A 25208-nucleotide genomic window follows, 5' to 3' on the forward strand; every position below is an offset into this window, starting at 1 on the left:
GATGTGCGAGCCCGCCATTCCTTCTTTTTCTTCTTAAATGAATACGCTATTGTCCGGTTGGAATATTATCGACGTGTTATGTTAAAAAGACCCTAAGGCTGGATTGTAAACAACGTTTGACATGTTTCTACGAACGGTAATGAAACTATTTGACTTTTCGTGTCTGGATTTACGCTCGCGCGTTATGCCTTTGGATAGTGATCTGAACGCACGAACAAAACGGAGGTATTTGGACATAAATATGGAGTATTTAGAACAAAACAAACATTTCTTGTAGGAGTCTTGGGAGTGCATTCTGACGAAGATCAGCAAAGGTAAGTGAATATTTATAATCCTAATTCTGAGTTTAGATGACTCCAGAACTTTGCTGGGATCTGTATAGCTTGCTTTGATGGTGAGCTCTGTACTCAGAATATTGAAAAATGTGCTTTCGCCGAAAAGCTATTTTAAAATCTGACACAGCGGTTGCATTAAGGAGTAGTGTTTCTATAATTCTTTCAATAACTGTTGTAATGTTTATCAACGTTTATGATGAGTATTTTTGTAAATTGATGTGCTCATTCACCGGAGGTTTTGGGTGGCAAAACATTTTCTGAACATCACGCGCCAATGTAAAATGAGGTTTTTGGATATAAATATGAACTTTATCTAACAAAACATACATGTATTGTCTAACATTGAGTCCTGGGAGTGTCATCTGATGAAGATCGTCAAAGGTTAGTAATTAATGTTAGCTGTATTTGTGGTTTTTGTGACGCCTCTCCTTACTTGTAAAATGGCTGTTTGGCTTTTCTTGTTTAGGTGATGTGCTAACATAATCTAATATTTTGCTTTCACCGTGAAGCCTTTTTGAAATCGGACACTGTGGTTAGATTAACGAGAATCTTATCTTTAAAAGGATGTATAATACTTGTATGTGTGAGAAATTTGAATTATGAGATTTTTGTTTTTTGAATTTGCCGCTGTGCTATTTCACTGGCTGTTGTCAAATCATCCCGCTAACGGGATTCGTGTGTTAAGGGGTCACTAAGAGGTTAGTTAACCAGTTTTTTCACAGGGGCCATGACAAATGTGCTGCTGGGCGCTAGTACCATGGCACTAATGTGTCTCTCTCCTCACTGAATGAATGCCGTCAATGGATGAATGGGCGATAGAAACTGATAATCGTGCATGTGACTTAATATTGATATTTGAATGAACTGGATAGAGGGTGATTTCATTTAGAACAATAGTGTGGTGATGATGAAAAATTGTGAACACCAAGAAAGCAGCTACTGCTGCCAAGGAGGCAGCCAAAGCAACAGCGCGTCGTACTCCTCCTCAGCATCGTGCTCTAAATAACTTAACTTGCTAGTTTTCCTGTCTGTAAAGAGAAGGACGGGCTGAACATTGATCCCGCTGCTCTGATTGGATAAAGCGAAGCTGTCTCCGTTCACTCACTTCATATTTCACCCGGAGCTGTCTCTGTTCACTTCCCATGTTTTGGTCTGATCATTTAGAATGCTGCTGCCTCCTGTTAGCCTGCTACTATGATAAATCAATAGGCGAGGACGTTTGCTAGAAAGCTATCAATATGCATAATATCTAACAAGCGAAGCGAGAGTAGGGAAAGAAGAAGAAACGCTGATGCGGACTCTGACTGAGTGACAGCAAACTTGTCTGCCCGCTGCAAGTTTTGAGGACAGGACACACAGACACAGACACACACACACACAACTCCACGCCCTGCTCCTAATCTGCATCTTTTTTGGTCCATAAACCTGCAGGGAGATAAGTAGATGTTGGTACAATACCTAGGCATAATGAAACACTACATTTAAGGATACGATTACGAGTATAGCCATGTTGTAACACCCATAATACAACACAGTAGATGAATCTGATACATACTGTAGGTTAAAGGGGGTGTACGACACACGCGTTCTCTAGGGGGTACTTGGAGGCTGAGAAGCCCAGTGGTTCTAGTGCTAAAAGTGTCTCGGGGTCAAGGGACACTGCACCAACGCTTGAACAGCTTCTTGCTATCCTACAGGAACATGCCTCATGCAGCCACCAAGGCTTTGCCTGCATCGAAGCTTTCGCACAAGCTTCAACCTACTCAAACCTCCCAACGCAACGGAGACCGTGCAACGTTAACAGGAGAGCCAGGTCAAACGTTGTGAACTGAGAGCAAAGGGCAGAGCTTTCAATCCTGGAGAAACCGTCTTAGCTAGGAACTACCTCAACGGACCAAAGTGGGATCCTACTACATTCACTGCTCAGACTGGTCTTGTGATTATGTCAGTGTCGCTTTACTCAACAGTAACTGATCTGTGTGCCTTTACCAGATGACGTCCTTGGCAGTCTGGACAATCCAGACTGCCGAGGACGTCATCTGGTAAAGGCACACAGATCAGTTACTGTTAAGTAAAGCGACACCGACATAATCACCAGTCCACACCAGGAAGTGGTCCAGTACTTTTACTGGGTGACACCCTGACCAAGCAGTTGTCACCTAGGGACTGACAGTCACCTTCTCAGAACTGTTGTTCATAATGGGGACAATTGTAAGCAGGAGGGGAGGAAATGTTCTGTATTGAGGTTGTGCAACAGAGCATAATGAGGGTTCTATGTGTAGAAGTGAACACGTTCTAGATAAATGATTGAAATAATTCCTGTCTCCTGATTATTTAATTGTTATAAAAATGTGGATATGAAACCAATGACGCATAACAATTAGGATTTGGGGCCCTTGTGTAGCACATGGATAAGATTTTCACCTTGAGCCTTTAGCTACTCATTAACTCCTATATCTGCTCGGTCTTAGAAAAGCTACTTTAGCTGCTATCCCCAAACCCCTCAAAATACCTATTTTAATTGGTTGTCTGCTAGCCCAAGCCAGTGAGTCATTGTGCACTGTGTAGAGGCCAGGGACTGTAAGCTTGCTCGCTCATGCTCTACTCTACAGTTGCTCTAGCTCAGAGGTTTTAAAAGCAGTTAACGATGCACTGAACTAGGTTACACTTAGAGAGGAAATATGCTGAAAAGGGGACATGAAACATCAGGCATATGTGGGTTACATATGTTAGGGAACTCTTAAAACAGTAATAATTTATATCATTGGTTATCTACTAGCAGAGTTTATCATATTTTGTCCTCTGTGGAATTTGAGGGTGAACTGTGCTTTTGCTTCTACATTTGGCTGTGTGTCTGTCCCCAAAACCTCTTAGAGACATTCGCCCAGGCCAGGATATCTTATGCCATGCTGCTGGGTGCCAGCCTTGCCAGTCTGGGCTTAGGGAAAGAGGTCATGTCTGAGGGGGGCGGGGAGGGGGGGGCACTGGTTGGCTGCTTAGATCAGCAGAGATGTGGGCTGTAGAGTGCACCCCCCCTGCTCCCCAAGCTGTCTCACAAGTGAACATAAGAGAGAGTGGATGAGAGAGAGAGAGAGAGAGGGAGAGAGTGTGCGCGTGTGTGTGTGTGCTCACTCATTCGTGTATGTGAGAGCGAGAGAAACAGAGAGAGGGTCAGGCTTTTACTCACGACTAAAGTTGTCCCTCAGACTGTCAGTTTTAATGCAGGCCGCTTTGGATTTCACTTAAGCTCCACTAAAGGGTCATCTCTGCTCCCCCTGTTCATTTGAGACAGACGTGTCAGCTCCACCGCCTTTGATAAGGTCATACAAGGCATTGGCAAGGGCAGTGCATATATGAAAAGACAAGGAAAGATGTGTTAGACAAAGCATTATCTTGTTGGATGCCTAGTATAAGTTGTAGCCCTTTTCTCTTTGTCCTTTCTGCCCCTCCCTCTTCACGCAATATATTCCCCAAGTCTACCTTGTTTCCGTGGTATTTTTTGCATCTGTGCTTAAGCATACAGAGAATAGATCTAGCTCTTAGTCCTTTGTCTTGCCTCCCGGTTAGATATACAAACCTGAGTTGTTTCAATCTTGCGGTCCGACCGATGCATCACAAGCTGTGTGAGTGAAACCCTCATTAAATCTCTCGTCAGCCCAACGGCTGTAGATTTGGTGATTAATCCTGTTCCATTGTCCCTCTTACTGATTCTTAAGTCAATAAATCTATCTGACACATTCTCTGGAGGCTAGTCCTCCTCCTTCATCACTCTTCTCAGCCCAGGTTCCTGACAGGTGCTCCATTTTCCCCTCCATCTCTTTTCTTTCCGTTTTTTTTTGAGTGGCTGGGTACATGGTGGGGATCATTGTAGAGCATACAATACATACGAATCGTATTTTCTGGCATTGGTGATACTGTTTTAAATTTGAGGTGTGTGATTGTAGCTATCGTACTCTTGGGAAAGCGTTAGTACTTAAACTCAATCATTTGTGCAGCAGTCGAATGCCTTGACTGTAAGAACAGGAGCAAAAGCAATATGCTTTTATAAATGGTGTTACTGCATTTTGTTTTGGGATGTTATATTCATAATTTAATAGCGGTTGTCTTGAATGTTAACCTCTAAAAGTCTAAGCAGTTGGGGGGTGCTAAGCTAACATATGGAATTGTTTTAAGATGGTCATACCATGGATCATTTAGCTATTTTATTTAGAATTTTAGGACCGCTTTAGGTATTAAAAAATATTTTTATAAAATATTGAATTTGGCCTTCACTACTATAGTCCATAGAAACACATTGAATATCACATTCATAAATGGCAAAAAAAGACAGTCAATGGAATAAGGTTTTGAAGTGTCTATCCCTATATCTAGGATATGTAAGAAAGCTCAGGAAATATTTTAGTTTTTTTGGACACATATTTGTAACCCTTTATTTTTGTTGGCACAAAACTACCTCCATACTTCCATTCATTTGTATGGGTTACCTTCAGACGAGTCCCGTGGGGCCTGTGGGGGTTGTAGAGCAAAACAGAGAACACCATCGAACACTGCTGTAGCTTGGTCCCTTTCCACCGCAGATGCGGAAGGCCAACATAGGCGGATGTGGTGGATTGAGATGCAGCCCATGCAAAAAAACGGATATCTCCATTTTAAACTACTGGGTTTTGATGGCATTTTTTTTGTATTATGTTACTTATATTGACGCGTCAATAGACTGTTATTAAACACACGCTTGTTGGTGACGCATGGGCTGGTTTGAGCTTTTTCATTACTGGTTGAAATGATGGATTTTTACACACCACACACACACACAGGGCTGGAGAGTAACGGATTAAATGTAACGGTAACTGTAATCCGTTACCAGCAAAAATATTGTAAACAGATTACAGATACTTTTGAAAAACTAGGTGATTACTTCAAGGATTACTTTTAAATTCAGAAAAAAAATCTTTGACACTTCTCTGTTTTCGCAATGGCATTCAAATCAGCATTGAAAAAAGGCGCAAATTGAAGTTTGTTCCACCTGAGCGAGTCTGACCACGATGTTGACACACCAAATGTGTTTGATCGATCGCTACATAGCGCATTGATGTGAATCACACTGCTGCTCTCTCATTTAGATATTCGTGCCTTACAGATTGTGGTTGTTGTGGATGGCTGTTCACAAATATAAATGTGTATTTAAGCCCAATAATGGTTGAATTCAAGAGGTTTAAGCTGCCTATCAATCACTGTTTTTGAAACCAGCGGACAGACAGTGAAAAATTCGCTCTTGCAACAGCTATATAGTGCGGATCCTAGGCTATGGCTTTTATTGTTCAATCTAATTCATGCTGATAAAAAATAAATTCATAGGCCTAATGGACACATGCTCAAACTCGCACACTTTTGATAGACTTAAAGGGGCAATATTTAATCTCATCATTGACTTATAAGTTATATCTATTTAAATCCATTGATTCTTGAAGAATATAATTTATAAATGCCTCATGAGCTTAGTTCAACTGTCACACTCCATGAGATCCCAAAATATAAGTTTGTTTTTCTCCATTGTTTGTAACATTGTAAATGTAAACAAACACTGTATAGCCTCATAACATGGTTAAAACAATAATTTTGATATCATGGATGGTCAGCTCTGGCTATTAATCTGAGAGTGGTTCAATTTTCCAGGCCCATCCCTCAGCTTTTTACCAAAACAGAGGCGGTGCGATGATTTTGTTATTGTTTCATCTGTGGATTTGCCCTTAAACAGCTGCATATTATCAAGATATCAAAGTGTCACCAACAAAAAGGTAAACAATAGGCCTATAGCAAATGCAGCATATGGAATTCCTTTTTCACATGTAAATAGCACTTTTCAGTAGTGCTCAAAGCATGCCATTCCATGAGTGCAGCATTTATTTTTCAAAGCAAATCATTGAGCCCAATCAGTCCTCCATGACAACCAAATCATAAACAACAGAGTAGGGCTGGCTAATAATTCCTTAGTTTTGGGGTTATGCTCAGGTAAAACAATTTGGCTAATCTATAATCTATCCAAATCCTATTCTTGAAAATCAAGGGGAATAACATTCATTGGATTGACTGTAATTCTGATAGGCTTTGGTTTTTAATGTAAATGTATAATTTAATCATATTATTATATGTAGTAGAAAGTGATGTGTTAGAAGAAGCCTACATAACCAACCTATGAATTAAAATTTAACATCAATATATGGCCAGCTATGTAAACTTTAACATTGATTTATCCTGAAATACATTCAATTGGTAACATACATTTTTGTCTTCTTCTAATACCTCTTAAGGGAAAGTAACCTTAAAGTAGCTGAATGTAATCAGATTACATTGCTGAGTTTGGGTAATCCAAAAGTTACGTAACTTTGGACAGGTAACTAGTTACTGTAACGGATTACATTTAGAAAGTAACCTACCCAACCCTGCACACACATACACACACAAAACACACATGCTGATTCCAACCATCTCTCACCTTAACGCTCTCTCTCCCACCTCACTGAGTAGACAAGCACTGAATGCTAGTTACCATTCAAAGTATATTGAGGCTTGTGTGTGTGCTGCGTGCGCGTGTGTGACTGGAGGAGGGAGTTGGAAGGCTGTGATTTGCTCCCGACAGAGAGGGGAGGGATGGAGGGAGGTGCGCATACGAACGAGCATACGAGAGCGAGAGAAAGAGAGCACATTCACAGTCGCTGTCTGGTTTCTTTCCTCAGTACGACTCTGGCAGCTCTCCTCCACAGCAGCAGAAAGACACAGAACCAAAAACAGAACGTTGAAAGATAGACAAGCGAAAGACGGAGAGAAACAAGGTGTGAAAGACAACAGCAGCAGGACAAGCTTTACTCTAAACCTCCCCCTCCAGATGGCACAATGGGAAGAGATTTGGAACTGGTGAAAAGTGGGAGCGAGACAAGACATGTGATCTAGAAGAACAAGGTGTTAAAAGTAGATGCTGACAAGGGTCCTGGACAGATGGACGGATGCTAATCTCCTAAAATCGAGGGGTAGTCACCACTCCATTCTGACTGACAGACAGACAGAAGGGTGCCCATTTTTACACTGGTAGCAACAGGATATAGCCCCCTTTCCTCTACTGGATAAGACTGAACCAGGGGGTTCTACTGTACCTCTTTCCCTGACAGTGTCATTCTCCTTTTCTTTTACCTGGACTTTGGCCTAGTCAGTCAGTCAGTCAGTTGTTCCTTACATTTTTCTCCTGTTTCTTCATTTCTTTTTGTTCATCTCTCCGGGGCAAGTGACGCAATCGAGAGTGCTTTTTGGAATCTTTGCTCAAGAAGATTGTCCTCTGTTGACCCTTTACATTGTGTGTGTTTGTGTGTGTGTTTATATGAGCACAAGGACGTATGCGTGTGTGTGAGCCTGTGCCCTTTTTACCTCTTAATTTCCACCCTTTGCACCCATCTGTTTCATGCTGGCTGTCCTTTCACACCTCTGCAAGTGTCGCGCACCATCTGCGAGTGTGTCATTGTGTGTGTGTGTTTCGGTGTGAGTGTGTGTACGTATCTGTCACCCGCAGTTACGCCACTGGTCAAAAGTTGGCCAATTGGATCAGAGCCATTTTTGGAGACAACGAGGCATGCTGTTTTAGCTGGGCAGAAGGGGGACAAGAGGCCGGCTGTTTAGGGATCATTTTGAGAGATTCTACTGTGTTCTCCAGATAGGACTCGAAAGACTATCAAACCTCCCGGAGGATCAATTCAATCAGGATCTGATCCAACAAGTGTTAACTGATCACCTGTGGATGGTGTACCTTGGGAATACAGTGAGTGGCAGTGAAGGAATCGTCCAATCGGCACATGTTTTATAGATGACCTGTCCGATCATCCATTATTAAAGCCCTGGCACTTTGGGTTTTGCCTGTGAAGGTGTTGATCAGATTCCGGATTACCTGATGTGTGTATGTGTAGAGGATATAGCTTGATGATCTCTGGCACCGTGGCCGTCTGCTTCCTTCTTGGAACTGTCACTCAACTGCTTGGCCCTCAGTCTCTCTATTGTACCTAGGAGCTGCCAACACAGACTGACTGACCCTTTTTTCAATTTCTTTCTCGGCCATGCTGTACTGTGTAACTCTCTGAACGAAAGAAGACATTTTGCGAAGAAAGAAAGGACGTTTCTGACACTGTCCAGTGTGTACCTTTCTCTGTGTCCACACTAACGGACTGCCTAAACTGAGGCAATTGGCCTCTAGTCCCGTGCTACCTGCTGTGTTCCATCACCCCCAGGGGCCATGATTGGTGTCAACAGCCTGCACTCGGCGGGGCGCCTGCGCTCACGATCCCTGTGCTCAGTCCGCTATGGGCGAGACTTCCGTATGATTGACCCATTCCGCTACCCCCGAACCCCCCGCTCGCGCTCCCTGAAGCCCCTTATGTTCCCAGACCTGCTGGGCAAGGCCCAGGACGGACAGAACCACCCGCAGGCCCGCAAGAGGAAGAAGGTACAATGTGCCACCCGGGTAAGACTCCAACTAACATAGCCCAACCTGGTGTGGACCATGTTTCACTGTTCAACACTTACTTTGGTTGTGTGTGCATGGGTTAAAGTGAGTGGGGTTGGGTTTTAAGCACTCAGAATCATAGGGTTTTCTTATTTCTGATTACATTGTACATTGCTGTCATGTCAACATAATGTAAAATGCCATGCCTAGTACTTTATATACTGTAAGTGTGTGTAATTTAGGGAAATAGACAATCATAGACAATGCAACCTTGTACATCCACAGATGCATTCATTTCTATATGCAGTTTATGGACCAAATGTGGTTGTGAATCATTTGTTAGTTGAGTACATTGTAGATTAGGTGTTCACCAGGCTGACAGGCCCTTCCGTAACCTAGGCAACCTAGGCATGTTGTGTGTAGTAACCGGTGCTAACACCAGCCCTCAAGGCTAACTCTCATTTGCTGCCCTGGTGCCGTGTGACGCTGACGTAGCTCGGAGGTGAAGGTGACGAACATCCATCCTGATCTGAATGAGGCCAGTTGCTCCTAATGGCACTGATTACGCCTCTCCCCCCACTCCTCACCCTCTCTCTCCCCCTCCTCACCTCCTCTTCTGGTTCTGACAAGTCCTCCCCATACGTTTCACTTATTCCACCACCCTCTCATCTCCATTACATTAGACTCCCTTCCACGGTCTCCTTGGCAGTCAGGACCAATGTAATGTGTTTATCAGCATCAGTCTCTCTTAGCTTGATCTCATTCCAACATACTGCTACAGTAATTATGTATACTTCCATAATGAAGATATAGGCTTTTTGGAAAGAACGCGTATTTTGGACCCTGGGTTTGAGATAATCTATTTTGCTAGCTAATGGAGTTTGGATGAACAGTACTGTATTCTGAGATATACAGTGAGCTCCAAAAGTATTGGGATAGTGACATATTTCTTGTTGTTTTGGCTCTGTAGTCCAGCACTTTGGATTTGAAATGATTCAGTGACTATGAGGTTAAAGGGCAGACTGTCAGATTTTATTTTCAGCCATATCGGGTGAACCGTTTAGAAATTACTGCACTTTTATACATAGTCCCTCCATTTTAGGGGACCAGAACTATTTAGAAAAATTCATTTATATGTATATTAAAGTAGTCACAAGTTAAGTATTTGGTCCCATATTCCTAGCACACAATGATTACATCAAGCTTGTGGCTCTACAAATGTGTTGGATGCATTTGCTGTTTGTTTTGGTTGTGTTTCTGATAATTTTGTGCCCAATAGAAATTAATGGTAAATAATGTATTGTGCCAGTTTGGAGTTACTTTTATTGTAAATAAGAATAGAAAAATGTTTCTAAATATTTCTACATCAATGTCAATTACAGTCCTAAATTAATCGTGAATAATGATGAATGACGCACAAATATCATACACCCAAGGCATGCTAACCTCTCACCATTCCAATAACAGGGGAGGTTATCATTTTTGGGAGAGTATGATATCTGTAACTTTCTCACTAATCATTATTCACGATTCATTCAGGATTATTTGTAATCATGGTATTATCCACATTAGTGTAGAAGTGTTTACAAAAAGTGCTGTAATTTCTGATATGGATGAAAATACCCTCACATTAAAGCTGACAGTCTGCACCTTAAAATCATAGTCAATGTATCATTTCAAATCCAAAGTGTTGGAGTACAGAGCCAAAACAACAAATAATGTGTCACTGTCCCAATAGTTTTGGAGCTCACTGTAAACAATGTCTGAGATATGAGATACACAGCTTACTTCTTATGTTAGTATGTTGTGCTTTTGGTTCAATTTGCCTGGTTTTCCAATCAGAAACAAATGAACAGGAATTGTAATTACATTTAAGTGTATATACAGTGGGGAGAACAAGTATTTGATACACTGCCGATTTTGCAGGTTTTCCTACTTACAAAGCATGTAGAGGTCTGTAATTTTTATCATAGGTACACTTCAACTGTGAGAGACAGAATCTAAAACAAAAATCCAGAAAATCACATTGTATGATTTTTAAGTAATTAATTTGCATTTTATTGCATGACATAAGTATTTGATCACCTACCAACCAGTAAGAATTCCGGCTCTCACAGACCTGTTAGTTTTTCTTTAAGAAGCCCTCCTGTTCTCCACTCATTACCTGTATTAACTGCACCTGTTTGAACTCGTTACCTGTATAAAACACACCTGTCCAGACACTCAATCAAACAGACTCCAACCTCTCCACAATGGCCAAGACCAGAGAGCTGTGTAAGGACATCAGGGATAAAATTGTAGACCTGCACAAGGCTGGGATGGGCTACAGGACAATAGGCAAGCAGCTTGGTGAGAAGGCAACAACTGTTGGCGCAATTATTAGAAAATGGAAGAAGTTCAAGTTGACGGTCAATCATCCTCGGTCTGGGGCTCCATGCAAGATCTCACCTCGTGGGGCATCAATGATCATGAGGAAGGTGAGGGATCAGCCCAGAATTACACGGCAGGACCTGGTCAATGATCTGAAGAGAGCTGGGACCACAGTCTCAAAGAAAACCATTAGTAACACACTACGCCGTCATGGATTAAAATCCTGCAGCGCACGCAAGGTCCCCCTGCTCAAGCCAGCGCATGTCCAGGCCCGTCTGAAGTTTGCCAATGACCATCTGGATGATCCAGAGGAGGAATGGGAGAAGGTCATGTGGTCTGATGAGACAAAAATAGAGCTTTTTGGTCTAAACTCCACTCGCCGTGTTTGGAGGAAGAAGAAGGATGAGTACAACCCCAAGAACACCATCCCAACAGTGAAGCATGGAGGTGGAAACATCATTCTTTGGGGATGCTTTTCTGCAAAGGGGAAAGGATGACTAAACCGTATTGAGGGGAGGATGGATGGGGCCATGTATCGCGAAATCTTGGCCAACAACCTCCTTCCCTCAGTAAGAGCATTGAAGATGGGTCGTGGCTGGGTCTTCCAGCATGACAACGACCCAAAACACAAAGCCAGGGCAACTAAGGAGTGGCTCCGTAAGAAGCATCTCAAGGTCCTGGAGTCGCCTAGCCAGTCTCCAGACCTGAACCCAATAGAACATCTTTGGAGGGAGCTGAAAGTCCGTATTGCCCAGCGACAGCCCCGAAACCTGAAGGATCTGGAGAAGGTCTGTATGGAGGAGTGGGCCAAAATTCCTGCTGCAGTGTGTGCAAACCTGGTCAAGAACTACAGGAAATGTATGATCTCTAATTGCAAACAAAGGTTTCTGTACCAAATATTAAGTTCTGCTTTTCTGATGTATCAAATACTTATGTCATGCAATAAAATGCAAATGATTTACTTAAAATCATACAATGTGATTTTCTGGATTTTTGTTTTAGATTCCGTCTCTCACAGTTGAAGTGTACCTATGATAAAAATTACAGACCTCTACATGCTTTGTAAGTAGGAAAACCTGCAAAATCGGCAGTGTATCAAATACTTGTTCTCCCCACTGTATGTAGAAACCAATAATTGACTAAAACATGACCATGAATCCCAAGTTAATGAGATTTCTCAATGAGACACTATGGCTGTAGTCACTGTTGCTACTAGCAACAGCAGATCAATCCATCTGTTTTTCAGGTTCACAAATTCACCCCCAGATTTTATGTTGAAGAGTTTTGTGCTACAAAAGCTTGCATGTAAATGAGACTTTGAAATGTGCCAACGCCTGCTTCCCACAAAGATGGCCGTATCTGCGCTGAATATTAATATTCATAAAGCTTGGAACACAGTTTGATTTTCAATTTGATACAGTTTGTCTCCATAGCAATGGGAAATTTGATTCAGCCCAGAACCGAAAATCTACATGGTCTGGCTGCTCATGAATACTCAAACTCTGACATTCAAGTATTTCAGTTAGGGACAGTTTAATAGGGAACTTAGAACACTTGTTTTATTGGACACACTGCATCAAACACATTGTTCATTTCAATGGGTTTGACTGAGAAACCACACTGCAAAATTATTTGTAGAATAGTTGGTGAAATCCAACACCAACAGTCAATCAACTCGAATGATTCAATTGAATTGAACATCATCAGCATCAGTTTCTTAATCAGACAGAATGTATTAATAAATAAAGCCAACACTGATTTAAATGGCAGGTAAGACCTACTACCCATGACAGCCATTTGTCCTGTCTTTCTATCAACGCTGGTGTTAGAAGTGGGATCCGAACCCACTATGTATTGATAATGGTGTCCTGTCTCCTTAATCGGTACACCATTGTATATTTTCCCCGAATTCAGAGGATGTGGGAGGGACAGTAGTGGTGATGATGTACTTCCTGCTAGAGTCCTCTCCATCATGTCAGCTGTCACAGTTGTCCGTCAGTCCCATCCCTACTAGGCCTTGATATGAATTTACCATCAGGGGCTGATAGCTCTGCACTCCACTACCTCTACAGTCCTTTCACAGAACCTCAGTGCTAAACGGTTGATCATATTCCGTTGGCGTATCCCATTGTCACTAAAGGGGCTGGATTTGAATAGGAATGTCTAAATCGCTTGGCTGTCACAGGAGATTTATGGGAGAGCGAAGCGAAATGCAGACACTCTCCAAAAGCCTGTTGCATTTATCAATGAGGATGCACACTTAAACACTTGCTTTTTCTTAAAAATCCTATTTTGCCTGCTGCGTTATTCCATAGACTCACTTTAATTGAGCATGCAGTGCTCAAACTTAATTTTGCCCCATGACAAAGAGGATTCTTGAAAGGAAGGAGGAGCCAAAACGATTGATTGATTGATGGTTCACTGGCTTTACGACTAAATCGTTTATTGATTGATGGATTCAGCCATTAGTTTCTACCAGGTGAATCTGTGTACTATTTGTCATTATTATCTAATGGGTGTATTACTCTGTTTTTCTTCCACAGGCTCTGTACAACTCAATCAAGAATGAGAAGCTTCAATGGACAATGTGAGTTCCGCTTCAATGCCTGCATGCCTTGTTATCTACAGTACCAGTTTGGACACACTTACTCATACAAGGGTTTTTCTTTATGTTGACTATTTTCTACATTGTAGAATAATAGTGAATACATCAAAACTATGAAATAACACATATGGAATCATGTAGTAACCAAAAGAAGTGTTAAACAAATCAAAATATATATTATACTTTAGATTCTTCAAAGTTTCCACCCCTACCTTTCCACAGCACAACTGACTGGCTCAAACGCATCAAGAAGGAAAGAAATTCCACAAAACAAGGCACACCTGTTAATTGAAATACATTCCAGGTGACTACCTCATGAAGCTGGTTGAGAGAATGCCAAGAGTGTGCAAAGCTGTCATCAAGGCAAAGGGTGGCTACTTTGAATAATCTCAAATATAACACTTTTTTGGTTACTACATGATTCCATATGTGTTATTTCATAGTTTTGATGTCTTCACTATTATTCTGCAATGTAGAAAATAGTAAAAATAAAGAAAAACCGTGGAATGAGTAGGTGTGTCCAAACTTTTGACTGGTACTCTACATACGGTATTTGTGCATTTAGGTGCATTTTGAGTGTGTGAATGGGTATGTGTGTGTTCTGACACACACACACACACACAGTTCACCCAGAGTCCACACACACTCAAATAGTATTTGGACAGTGAAGAGTATTGATAGATTTGTTAGCATCCTTATTAATGATGTGCATGTTGTCGGATTGTGATGGAAACATTTGTGTGTCAAGGGTTGCTATTCTGGATCTCAGGCCACTGTGATTCAGAGATGCCAATTCAGTTGCTGGCTTTCCAAGCTTTGTTGCCATAGTTACAGCACCATGGCTACAGCTCCATAGCTACCATTCTGCTCTTGCCTCTGTGTTCCAGCGCAAGCATAAACACGCACTTCTGAACACACACACTCGCGCACACACGCACACACCTATCATTTCATTAAAGGGTCCTCGTTGCATCCTCTACAAAGGTATGACCACAGCCTCCCACTAACTTCCCCAAAATAGCAGCAATCCTGGAGCAGCTGACTGAAATGTGGTCAAAGAAACAGGTCTGGGAACAGATCTACAAAGAGAGAGGCAAATCCAGTTCAAACATCTCCATAGAAACAGACTGCCAATTAAAATACATGGCCAAGATGCAGGGGACAAGAGGCCGACGATAGAGTTGTCATTTTTAGAAACATTCATACAGTTACTGTAGTAGGCACATATACCCTTGAATACATGCATAAACTATCACCATTGAATATGTGTACATGTGATTACACAAACACGGATAGATTTGCTGCACCACTAGATAGCCGACAATGTTATTTCACACCCCCACAGAGAGAAACACACAGCGCACATACCCACTCTTGCCAATGCAGGTGGATGCACCCACATGTTCTGCACACACGCACACTCAAATACACACACACACACACTTTCTCATTCAGCGCGGGAGTGGGGGTGGGGAGAAGCTCTGGGGATTCAGAGAGAAATGAGGGTGGGCATCATGTTCCCCATAGAAAGAGAGAGAGGGAGGGATAGAGAGAAAAGAGAGAATGAGGGAAACAGAAAATAATGAAAGGGAATAGAGAGGAAGTAGAGGGAGAATACAGAAGGAGAGAGGGAGAGAGAGAGGGAGCGAGAGAGGGATAGAGATGGAGAGAGAGGGAGGGAGGGAGGGAGGGAGGGAGGGAGGGAGGGATAGGGAGAGAGAGGGAGAGAGAGGGAGGGATAGGGAGAGAGAGGGGAAGAACAATATAATAGAAGAGGAAATAGAGATAAAGGTAAACGAGGCCCATCTGCTTTATTATTCTTCTATTCTGCTAATCTTACTCTCCTCCCTTATTGACTCAAATCTAGGGTTGCAAGGGGAGAGTATATTACAGGAAACTTTAAGTTTACCAGTAAATTAACAGAATTTTGGAAACTTTATAAGGAATATACGGAATTTTAGTGGCCTTTTTGGGTACTTCAGATTATGTCTGTAATTAACTCTTTGTGGTCTTATCACGTGTAAAATATATATTTTTCAATCTAATAAGATTATATAAAACAATATAGAATGACAAAACTGTAAAACATTATCCTAAATAACCATCAACACCATTGGTGTTTAATATGAGGGTTTCAGCATGAAATATCCTTTATATATTTGACACACTTTTGTTTATTTAACGAGGCAAGTCAGTTAAGAACAAATTATTATTTACACTGACAGCCTACCAGGGAACAGTTGGTTAACTGTCTTGTTCTGGGGCAGAACGACAGATTTTTACCTTGTCAGCTCGGGGAATTCGATCCAGCAACCTTTTGGTTACTGGCCCAACACTCGAACCACTAGGCTACACGCCTTACTATGTCAATGTCTGGCGTCAGTTGTGAAAAAATACAATAGTTGGAAGAGCTTCAGAGTTCATTGAAAATATGCCATTGTTGATTTATTTTTCATTAAAGCTGCAATGTATAACTTTTAGAGCAACCCAACCAAATTCACATAGAAATGTGAGTTATAGATCATCATTCTCATTGAAAGCAAATTTAAGAAGTGGTATATCTGTTCTATGTGTGCTATTTCTATGCATATGGTTCTTAAGTTTTGTTTTTGCGTCTTACTTTCAGTATTGTACATCAGCTTCAAACAGCTGAAAATATAATATTTTGGTAATTGAAAATATATTTCACAACAGTTTTAGATGGTACAATGATCTCGACATTCTCTATGCTTGTATTGTCACATAAACTGAAATTAAGCAAACTGTTAGAATTTTTGCAACCACGAAATGGTGGAGCGATTTCTGCATAGTGCACCTTTAATTAGGCTATTTTCTCTATAATCATCCTGTCTTCCATTGTATCCTCTCCTGCTTGCTCCTATCACCTGTTAGAAGAAGGAATAAGAAGAAACCATTTCACTGGCATTAGAATATAGACACCACCAGGCTTCTGAAAAACATTCTCATAATAATACCAATATACCAGTCCAATGACTTCAATGATTTATTTATTCATTTATTTATAAGGGACCATGCAAATAGCACCTACAGCTACATATGTAGCTCATTTGCATAACAATGATTTTGATAGATTTTGGTTACGATAATGATTATTTTGAGGACTAAAATAAAAGCTGAACCATTTCCATGGATGAAATGCTTTCTATCATCACGGTAATGTACGTCAGGCGTTGTGATTACTTCTGCTCTGCATCGGGTGCCCTATTTCACCTGACCACACAGTATACAGGAACACTGATACTGTATTTTGTCACGCCTCATATGTGTTTTAATGGGAAAGTGTCATAGGTGTGACAAGACTATTGTGTCCACGTTAGCTACTGGTGCAGCAATGTCATCACACATCCCAGCATGCCGTGCAGGTCTGCCAGCCCAGCCCCAGACCTGATCAACCTGTTCCCTCTCTTCCAACTACGCACCACCACCCCATCCTCCTCTCCTTCTATCTCACCTATCCCCTCTTTATTATGGCTCCTACCTCCTATATCAGCTTTGTCTTTCTAGGCTGTTGTTTTCTGTCTATCTTGCTCGCTCCCCCATTTCCGTCTTTCCCATCTCACGCTCTCTCTCTTTCTCTCGCTCTCTCTCTCCCTTTACTTTGTCACAGTGTATAGTGAGATTCACGCAGGCCAGCAGTTACCAGGCAACAGGCTAGAACTCTGAGACACATGCTCACCAGCTCTCACTAGCTCTCCATCCTGCCCTCTCTCTCTCTCACTCATATAGAGCTAACTGTTGTTGTTTACTGCTGGTTACTCATATCTTAATCTCAAAGGGTTCCAACGGAGTCCATTTTGATTGTAGTTTGCATGTCTGTTTTGTGAACTTTTACACAGGTAAAACTGAGGTAACAAGTGTAGTCCTTGTTTTAAACTGGGTTTGACTGATATTTGGTGGATTAACTGACTAGTATTGGGAAACATTATAGGAAAGGTTCAGCTCTTAAAATGAGCTATCCTCTTAACTGCCGCGTCAGGTCCAGATTATCCCACATGTAAAAATATGTTAGCAGCACCACAACCATGTTTGTAGGATTATCATATAAGTAAGGGGGATGTGGTGTAAATGGTTTATACTAAGTACAGTATCGTCATCTTGAGTGGAACTAGAGTGATCATTATTTGAACCTGCCTCAAAATTCCAAACTACACTTACCGGCCAGTTGATTTGGTACACCCATCTAGTACCAGGTCCAACCACCCTTTGCCTCCAGAACAGCCTAAATTCTTCAAGGCATGGATTTTACAAGTCAGAAATGTTCCACAGGGAAGTTGGTCCATGCTGGCATCATGCAGTTGCTGCAGATTGGACGGCGGTACACCACCACCACCAGTCTGTACCGTTGACACCAGGCAGGATGGGTCCATGGACTCATGCTGCTTACGCCAAATCCTGACTCTGCCATCAGCATGACACAACATGAACCGGGATTTGTCGGACCAGGCAATGTTTTTCCACTTCTGAAATGTCCAGTGTTGGTGATCGCGTGTCCACTGGAGCCGCTTCTTCTTGTTTTAACTGATAAGAGTCGAACATAGTGGATAAGTTGTGCGTTCAAAGATGCCGTTCTGCACACCACTGTTGTACTGCGCTGTTATTTGTCTCTTTGTGGCCCGCCTGTTAGCTTGAACAAATCTTGCCATTCTCCTTTGACCTCTCTCATCAACAAGCTGTTTTTGCTCACATGGCTGCCGCTGACTGGATGTTTTTGGTTTGTCGCACCATTCTCAGGAAACCCTACACACTGTTGTGTGTAGAAAGCCCAGGACGGGAGCCTTTTTTTCTGAGATACTGGATCCGCCATGTCTGGCACCGATGATCAATTTCACGCTCGAAGTCGCTTAGGTCACTCATTTTGCCCATTCTAACGTTCAATTAAACATTAACTGAATGCCTCGATGCCTATCCAATGACATGGTAAAATATTTTTGTTGATTTTACGTTGAATTCACGTTAGTTGACAACTCAACCAAATATACATCAAAACTAGACGTTAAACTGATGTCTGTGCCCAGTGGGACCTAACGTGACATCGTTGGACTAACTCCTCTATAATAACACTCAGTTCGAGAGTTGAGAGAGCTTATCCTCAGCTGCTCATTAAGAGAAATGGCTCCTCATGGCTGCTCTGATGGGGTACATAACAGAGAGCTGAAACTATCTCCAAATCCTAGACATAGTAGGAAGCCAAGGTTTGAATACTTTTAGTAGGCAGTGCCAAGAGATTTTCCTGACCTTGTGACATGAAGAAGAAAAACTACGAACAGAGTTTTTCCTGTCAGGCCATGTGATCAGGAAAACCTCCTGGCTCTATGTACAGTATAGACCAGTGGAGGTGTCGCTTCAGTCGGAGGACATGCTCTTTGTAATGGCTGTAATGGAATGATATTAAACACATGGGATGGCATCAAACACATGGAAACCAATTGGAATGGAAACCATGTGTTTGATACCTTTCCACTCATTCTGTTTCAACCATTACAATAATCCACCCTTCTTCCACCAGCCTTCACTGGTATAGGGATGACAATCAACTATACAGTGGGGCAAAAAAGTATTTAGTCAGCCACCAATTGTGCAAGTTCTCCAACTTAAAAAGATGAGAGAGGCCTGTAATTTTCATCATAGGTACATGTCAACTATGACAGACAAAACGAGAAACAAAAATCCAGAAAATCACATTGTAGGATTTTTTATGAATTTATTTGCAAATTATGGTGGAAAATAAGTATTTGGTCACCTACAAACAAGCAAGATTTCTGGCTCTCACAGACCTGTAACTTCTTCTTTAAGAGGCTCCTCTGTCCTCCACTCGTTACCTGTATTAATGGCACCTGTTTGAACTTGTTATCAGTATAAAAGACACCTGTCCACAACCTCAAACAGTCACACTCCAAACTCCACTCTGGCCATGACCAAAGAGCTGTCAAAGGACACCAGAAACAAAATTGTAGACCTGCACCAGGCTGGGAAGACTGAATCTGCAATAGGTAAGCAGCTTGGTTTGAAGAAATCAACTGTGGGAGCAATTATTAGGAAATGGAAGACATACAAGACCACTGATAATCTCCCTCGATCTAGGGCTCCACACAAGATCTCACCCCGTGGGGTCAAAATGATCACAAGAACGGTGAGCAAAAATCCCTGAACCACACAGAGGGACCTAGTGAATGACCTGCAGAGAGCTGGGACCAAAGTAACAAAGCCTACCATCAGTAACACACTACGCCGCCAGGGACTCAAATCCTGCAGTGCCATACGTGTCCCCCTGCTTAAGCCAGTACATGTCCAGGCCCGTCTAAAGTTTGCTAGAGAGCATTTGGATGATCCAGAAGAGGATTGGGAGAATGTCATATGGTCAGATGAAACCAAAATAGAACTTTTTGGTAAAAACTCAACTCGTCGTGTTTGGAGGACAAAGAATGCTGAGTTGCACCCAAAGAACACCATACCTACTGTGAAGCATGGGGGTGGAAACATCATGCTTTGGGGCTGTTTTTCTGCAAAGGGACCAGGACGACTGATCCGTGTAAAGGAATGAATGAATGGGGCCATGTATCGTGAGATTTTGAGTGAAAACCTCCTTCCATCAGCAAGGGCATTGAAGATGAAATGTGGCTGGGTCTTTCAGCATGACAATGATCCCAAACACACTGCCCGAGCAACGAAGGAGTGGCTTCGTAAGAAGCATTTCAAGGTCCTGGAGTGGCCTAGCCAGTCTCCAGATCTCAACCCCATAGAAAATCTTTGGAGGGAGTTGAAAGTCCGTGTTGCCCAGCGACAGTCCCAAAACATCACTGCTCTAGAGGAGATCTGCATGGAGGAATGGGCCAAAATACCAGCAACAGTGTGTGAAAACCTTGTGAAGACTTACAGAAAACGTTTGACCTGTGTCATTGCCAACAAAGGGTATATAACAAAGTATTGAGATAAACTTTTGTTATTCACCAAATACTTATTTTCCACCATAATTTGCAAATAAATTCATTAACAAATCCTACAATGTGATTTTCTGGATTTTTTTTCTCATTTTGTCTGTCATAGTTGAAGTGTACCTATGATGAAAATGACAGGCCTCTCTCATCTTTTTAAGTGGGAGAACTTGCACAATTGGTGGCTGACTAAATACGTTTTTGCCCCACTGTATACTAAGATACAGATATAGTTATATCTTCAGCGTGCACTGATAACCGCAGACATTGTATAGTTTTCTAATAACACATCAATTGTAACCCATTTATTTGTTTTGTTTGAGCTAGTTTCGCATTTACTTTTCACCATTTTGGAGGGGTTCCTCTCATAAACAATGGGGAAACATGCCACTGAAAAAGTCAGTGACAAATCTGAAATTTATCTCAGAGATAGGAAGTCCCTAGTGGAACAGAATGCCCTTGTTTTTCACCTCAAAGCTGCCATGCGATCGATCGTGTCGCTCTCCTGCTGCGGTGTGTTTTGATCAAGGAGAGTGGACTGGTTCTCTGGAGACCAGGAGGAAATCACAAAGAAATGGTGGAGGGAAGGAGGGCGGGAAGAGGGGAAGACAGAAAATTAAGGCTTTGAAGAGGAAGAAACACTATCATTCACTCAGGTTCCCCCTAGGTAGAATTGTGCTTTGTAAATATGTTATATAACCAAGGCTATACCCACACACTTCACTTTAGAAATGTTGGTAGATGACAAAATGCACATTATAACCGGAAGAGGAACTTTGAATAGGCCTATGTGTTCTGCCATTGAAACTACTCTCTTTCATCCTATCTTATAATGGACGGTCACAGAGTGAGATGGATGGAAAGTGAATGTGATTGGTTGACGTGTTGCCAATGGAGGCGTGGTAAAAGTGGTAAAAGTAGTAACCAGGTCTCTCACCCTTCTGTTTCTTGTCGCTATAGCGACGAGGAGGAGATGCGGAAGTCTTTCTCAGAGCTGGGGGACACCAGCCAGGCAGACTCCACCTCTAAACACATGAAGAGCATGGCCAGCGGCGGGAAACCCCTAGTGGCCATGGCCCAGCCCTCAGGAGCCCTGCTGTACAAGAACGGCTTCCTGGTGCGCAAGGTGCACGCCGACTCAGACGGCAAAAGAAGTACGTGCCAAAACCATATACATACATTTATAGCTCATTGGTTAAAAAAAAGCAACTATCGACCCCTATAAATCAGCATAGAATGTGTCAAACCCCCTATCCCCTCCCTATCCTCATCGCTGTTTATTTGTTAATCCTACTCATTTAGTCTTTTGCTGTTACTTTAGCAGCAGCTACAGTATACTTCTTGTGGTCCACATACAGTAAATCGTATAATTCCTACCACTTAGTATGAAGCAATGTATTGAGATCTGATAGGTCTGATGTTAGTATGGACATTTGAAGCTGACCTGAGTTTTGACCTAACTATTCTCCTGGTCACAGCACCGCGTGGAAAAAGAGGATGGAAGACGTTCTATGGCATTCTGAAAGGGCTGATTCTCTACCTACAGAAGGTGAGCAGCTCCTGCCGATGGGAGCAGGTGTGACGAAACTTCTGCCACTTCTGTCCCACTTTATGAACTCACGAGACTTTCACTGTTCCACACCACAGAACATGGCAAAATGTTCTGAAAGGTCTCAAAAAGACTTCCAAGTCCAATCACTTTTTACATAATCGTATTCAGTAACGATACAGTTTCTGCACCAAAGAAAACCCCCCCAAAAGATTGCTAAGACCATCCCACTTTGTTACAACATACCCATATATACAATAACATTTGTGATGCGTGTATACCAAAATTTGATTGGCACACACTGAAATACTAAAACTGCTCATGCAGATGCACTCTCCAACCATGCAGATGGATTTTCATACCCTGTTGACTGTGGATATTATCAGAATGAGATCATTCACAAAAGGTTTAGTCTTTTGTTCAGTGCCTTCAGACTACAGTCCTCAGACCTGGCACTGCCCTCTATGCCCATATAGACCTGTGGTCCTGGCCTTTGCTACGGGCAACCCTGTCAGCTTCTTGGGCTTGTGTTCTGCTAAATTTGAACGGAAGCAAGGGTCCCGTCCAGAGATGTTACCATTGCGACGCAGCTGTGCCAATGATTTATGTACTGTATGTCTATGGGCCGTGGTCTCTAGTCCAACAGTCATGTCTGCTTTGGGGAGAGGCAAGGCCCCTTACAGGGGGTGTCAAAAAGACCCCTTTCCTTAGTATGGTTTGTTTTGTAACATCCCAACAACAAGTCATCCTGCAGAAAGAGAGGTCGGGACACAGTTATCCTGATTGAATCATCCACAATCCAGTTACAATCAATGTTTTATGATTGATGACATTTCACACTGTAACATCCATTGCCAACTTACCGATGCTTAACATTCTCACATTACAACCAAATTAGATTATCGGTACTTAAAGAACCATCTGGGGGTTGAATACACTAGCCTGTGGTTAGAAGAACTACTGCGATGGTCAATAATGATGTATTCACACTTTATGCTGATTGTCATTGTTTGACCATGCAGGGAGAGTACCGGCCAGATAAGCAGCTGTCGGACGAAGATCTGAAGAACGCTGTGTCCATCCACCACTCTCTGGCCATGAGGGCTGCCGACTACAGCAAGAGACCCAATGTGTTCTACCTCCGCACCGCCGACTGGAGGGTCTACCTTTTCCAGGCACCGTGAGTCCCATCCCTCACTTCACTGTTCTTGTCTCATCCATTCTTAACACACCTCATAGACTGACTTATACCTTGCTTTCTCACACTCCTGTAAGATCGAGCCATCCCTCGTTTCTACGAGTTTGGTTCACACACTTTCAATTGAATGCTAGAGGGTTCATTCTTCATGCTTGGAGCCATATCCTGCAACTTATTCTTAATTGCACAGCACACATCCGCCTCGGTCAATAAACCTGGGCTTGAATTTGCAAGGTCGCCCTCCTCCTCTTGTCTCCTTGTTTGAGCACTACCTGTCTCGCCCCAGTCTCTCCCCTTCTCACCAGCCAAATAATGGCTGTTGCTACCTCCTGCTGTGTGTGTGTGTGTGTGTGTGTGTGTGTGTGTGTGTGTGTGTGTGTGTGTGTGTGTGTGTGTGTGTGTGTGTGTGTGTGTGCGTGTGCGTGTGCGTGTTTGGGAGGAGGAGGGCAGTGTGGGGGTGTAAATTCAGGATGCAGAGGCACATGACGTGGCCACATGTCCCAGTCCCCCAGGAGGACCGGCTCTTCTCCAGTTGCAGCCTGCATTTGTCCCAGATACCTTCCTCTCTCTCCCGCTCTCTCGCTCTCCCTCCTTCTGTCTCTCTCTCCCTCCCTTTCTCTCTTTTCTCTCTCTTCCTCCCTCCCTCCCTCCCTTTTTCTGTCTCTCTCCTTTCTCAGCCAGTGTCCAGGGAGATGTGGCAGAGCTGTCTGAGCAAAGCAGCATTTTTTAAATTCAGCAGCCGTGATGATAATCACTAAGATGTCTTAGTTAGCTCTGTGCGGTGCGGATTGAAATGTGTGTGTGTGGGGGGAGGGGTGTGTGTGTGTGTATATGCATGCGTGCAAGTCCATCCTTGGTTTGTGTTTGTGCAACACAATCTCACAAAGTCACCGTGCGTGTGTGCTTTGTCCACCATAGAAGCACAGAGCAGATGCAGTCGTGGATCACGCGCATCAATACGGTATCAGCCATGTTCTCGGCGCCACCTTTCCCTGCAGCCATTGGTTCACAGAAGAAATTTGCCCGACCGCTGCTGCCAAGCTCCACCTCCAAACTGTCACAGGTACCCTCCTTTACACCATATCATCATATCACCAATCAAATTGACCATACCATATCACCACCATGATTTAAAAAATCCCTGAAGGCACTCTTTAAAATGAATGAATAAATGTGATTATTTTAAATGTCCACAAGGACAAAACTCAGTCAGGCCTAGAGAGTTGACATGAGTGATGATGATGTGCTGGGAGAAAATGCATGGCCGTCTATCTTCCCATCACCCTGGTCAGGTGATATGGGTGGTGAACTCTGAACTCTGAGTATCTGTGCTTACAGGAGGAGCAGGTCCAGTCCCATGAGACTCGGTTCCGGGCCATCTCCACTGAACTGGCTGAGCTGCGCTCGTATCCTCCAGACCGAAAGGTCAAAGGTCGCGAGCTGGAGGAGTACCGCCAGCGAGACGAATACCTGGAGTTTGAGGTGAGCCCGAGGCGACAGTGTGTGAACTTTTAAATGGCAACAGAAAGGAAAATAAAGAAATTGGAATTTAGTCGAGTGTTAAGTAATTATGCAGCGCTGCATTTCTGTCTCATTCACTTCCTCTGCTTCCCCTCTTTGCATTTTTTACCTTTTCTCGCTCTCCCTCTTGTCTCCTGTGCTCTCTCATCACCTGTTTCAATCTCCCTCTCCCTTCCCTCCTCTCCCTCTGTCTCC

The 25208-nt window shown here is 42.7% G+C and overlaps 1 protein-coding gene across 4 annotated transcripts in view; it reads left to right on the top strand.

Moving 5' to 3' along the window:
• The window catches only part of LOC115201014 (PH and SEC7 domain-containing protein 1), a 112867-nt gene that overhangs the window by 83263 nt on the left and 4396 nt on the right, over window positions 1-25208 (top strand). For all 4 annotated transcript variants that reach the window (XM_029764200.1, XM_029764202.1, XM_029764201.1 and 1 more), the window contains 6 exons: window positions 13731-13774; window positions 21706-21899; window positions 22224-22294; window positions 23317-23474; window positions 24411-24555; window positions 24831-24974. In XM_029764200.1, coding sequence (XP_029620060.1) covers window positions 13731-13774; window positions 21706-21899; window positions 22224-22294; window positions 23317-23474; window positions 24411-24555; window positions 24831-24974 — 756 coding nt within the window. The remainder of the gene's footprint in view (window positions 1-13730; window positions 13775-21705; window positions 21900-22223; window positions 22295-23316; window positions 23475-24410; window positions 24556-24830; window positions 24975-25208) is intronic.

The sequence above is a fragment of the Salmo trutta genome, chromosome 10, assembly GCF_901001165.1.
Source record: "Salmo trutta chromosome 10, fSalTru1.1, whole genome shotgun sequence".
In the NCBI taxonomy this organism is placed as follows: Eukaryota; Metazoa; Chordata; class Actinopteri; order Salmoniformes; family Salmonidae; genus Salmo; species Salmo trutta.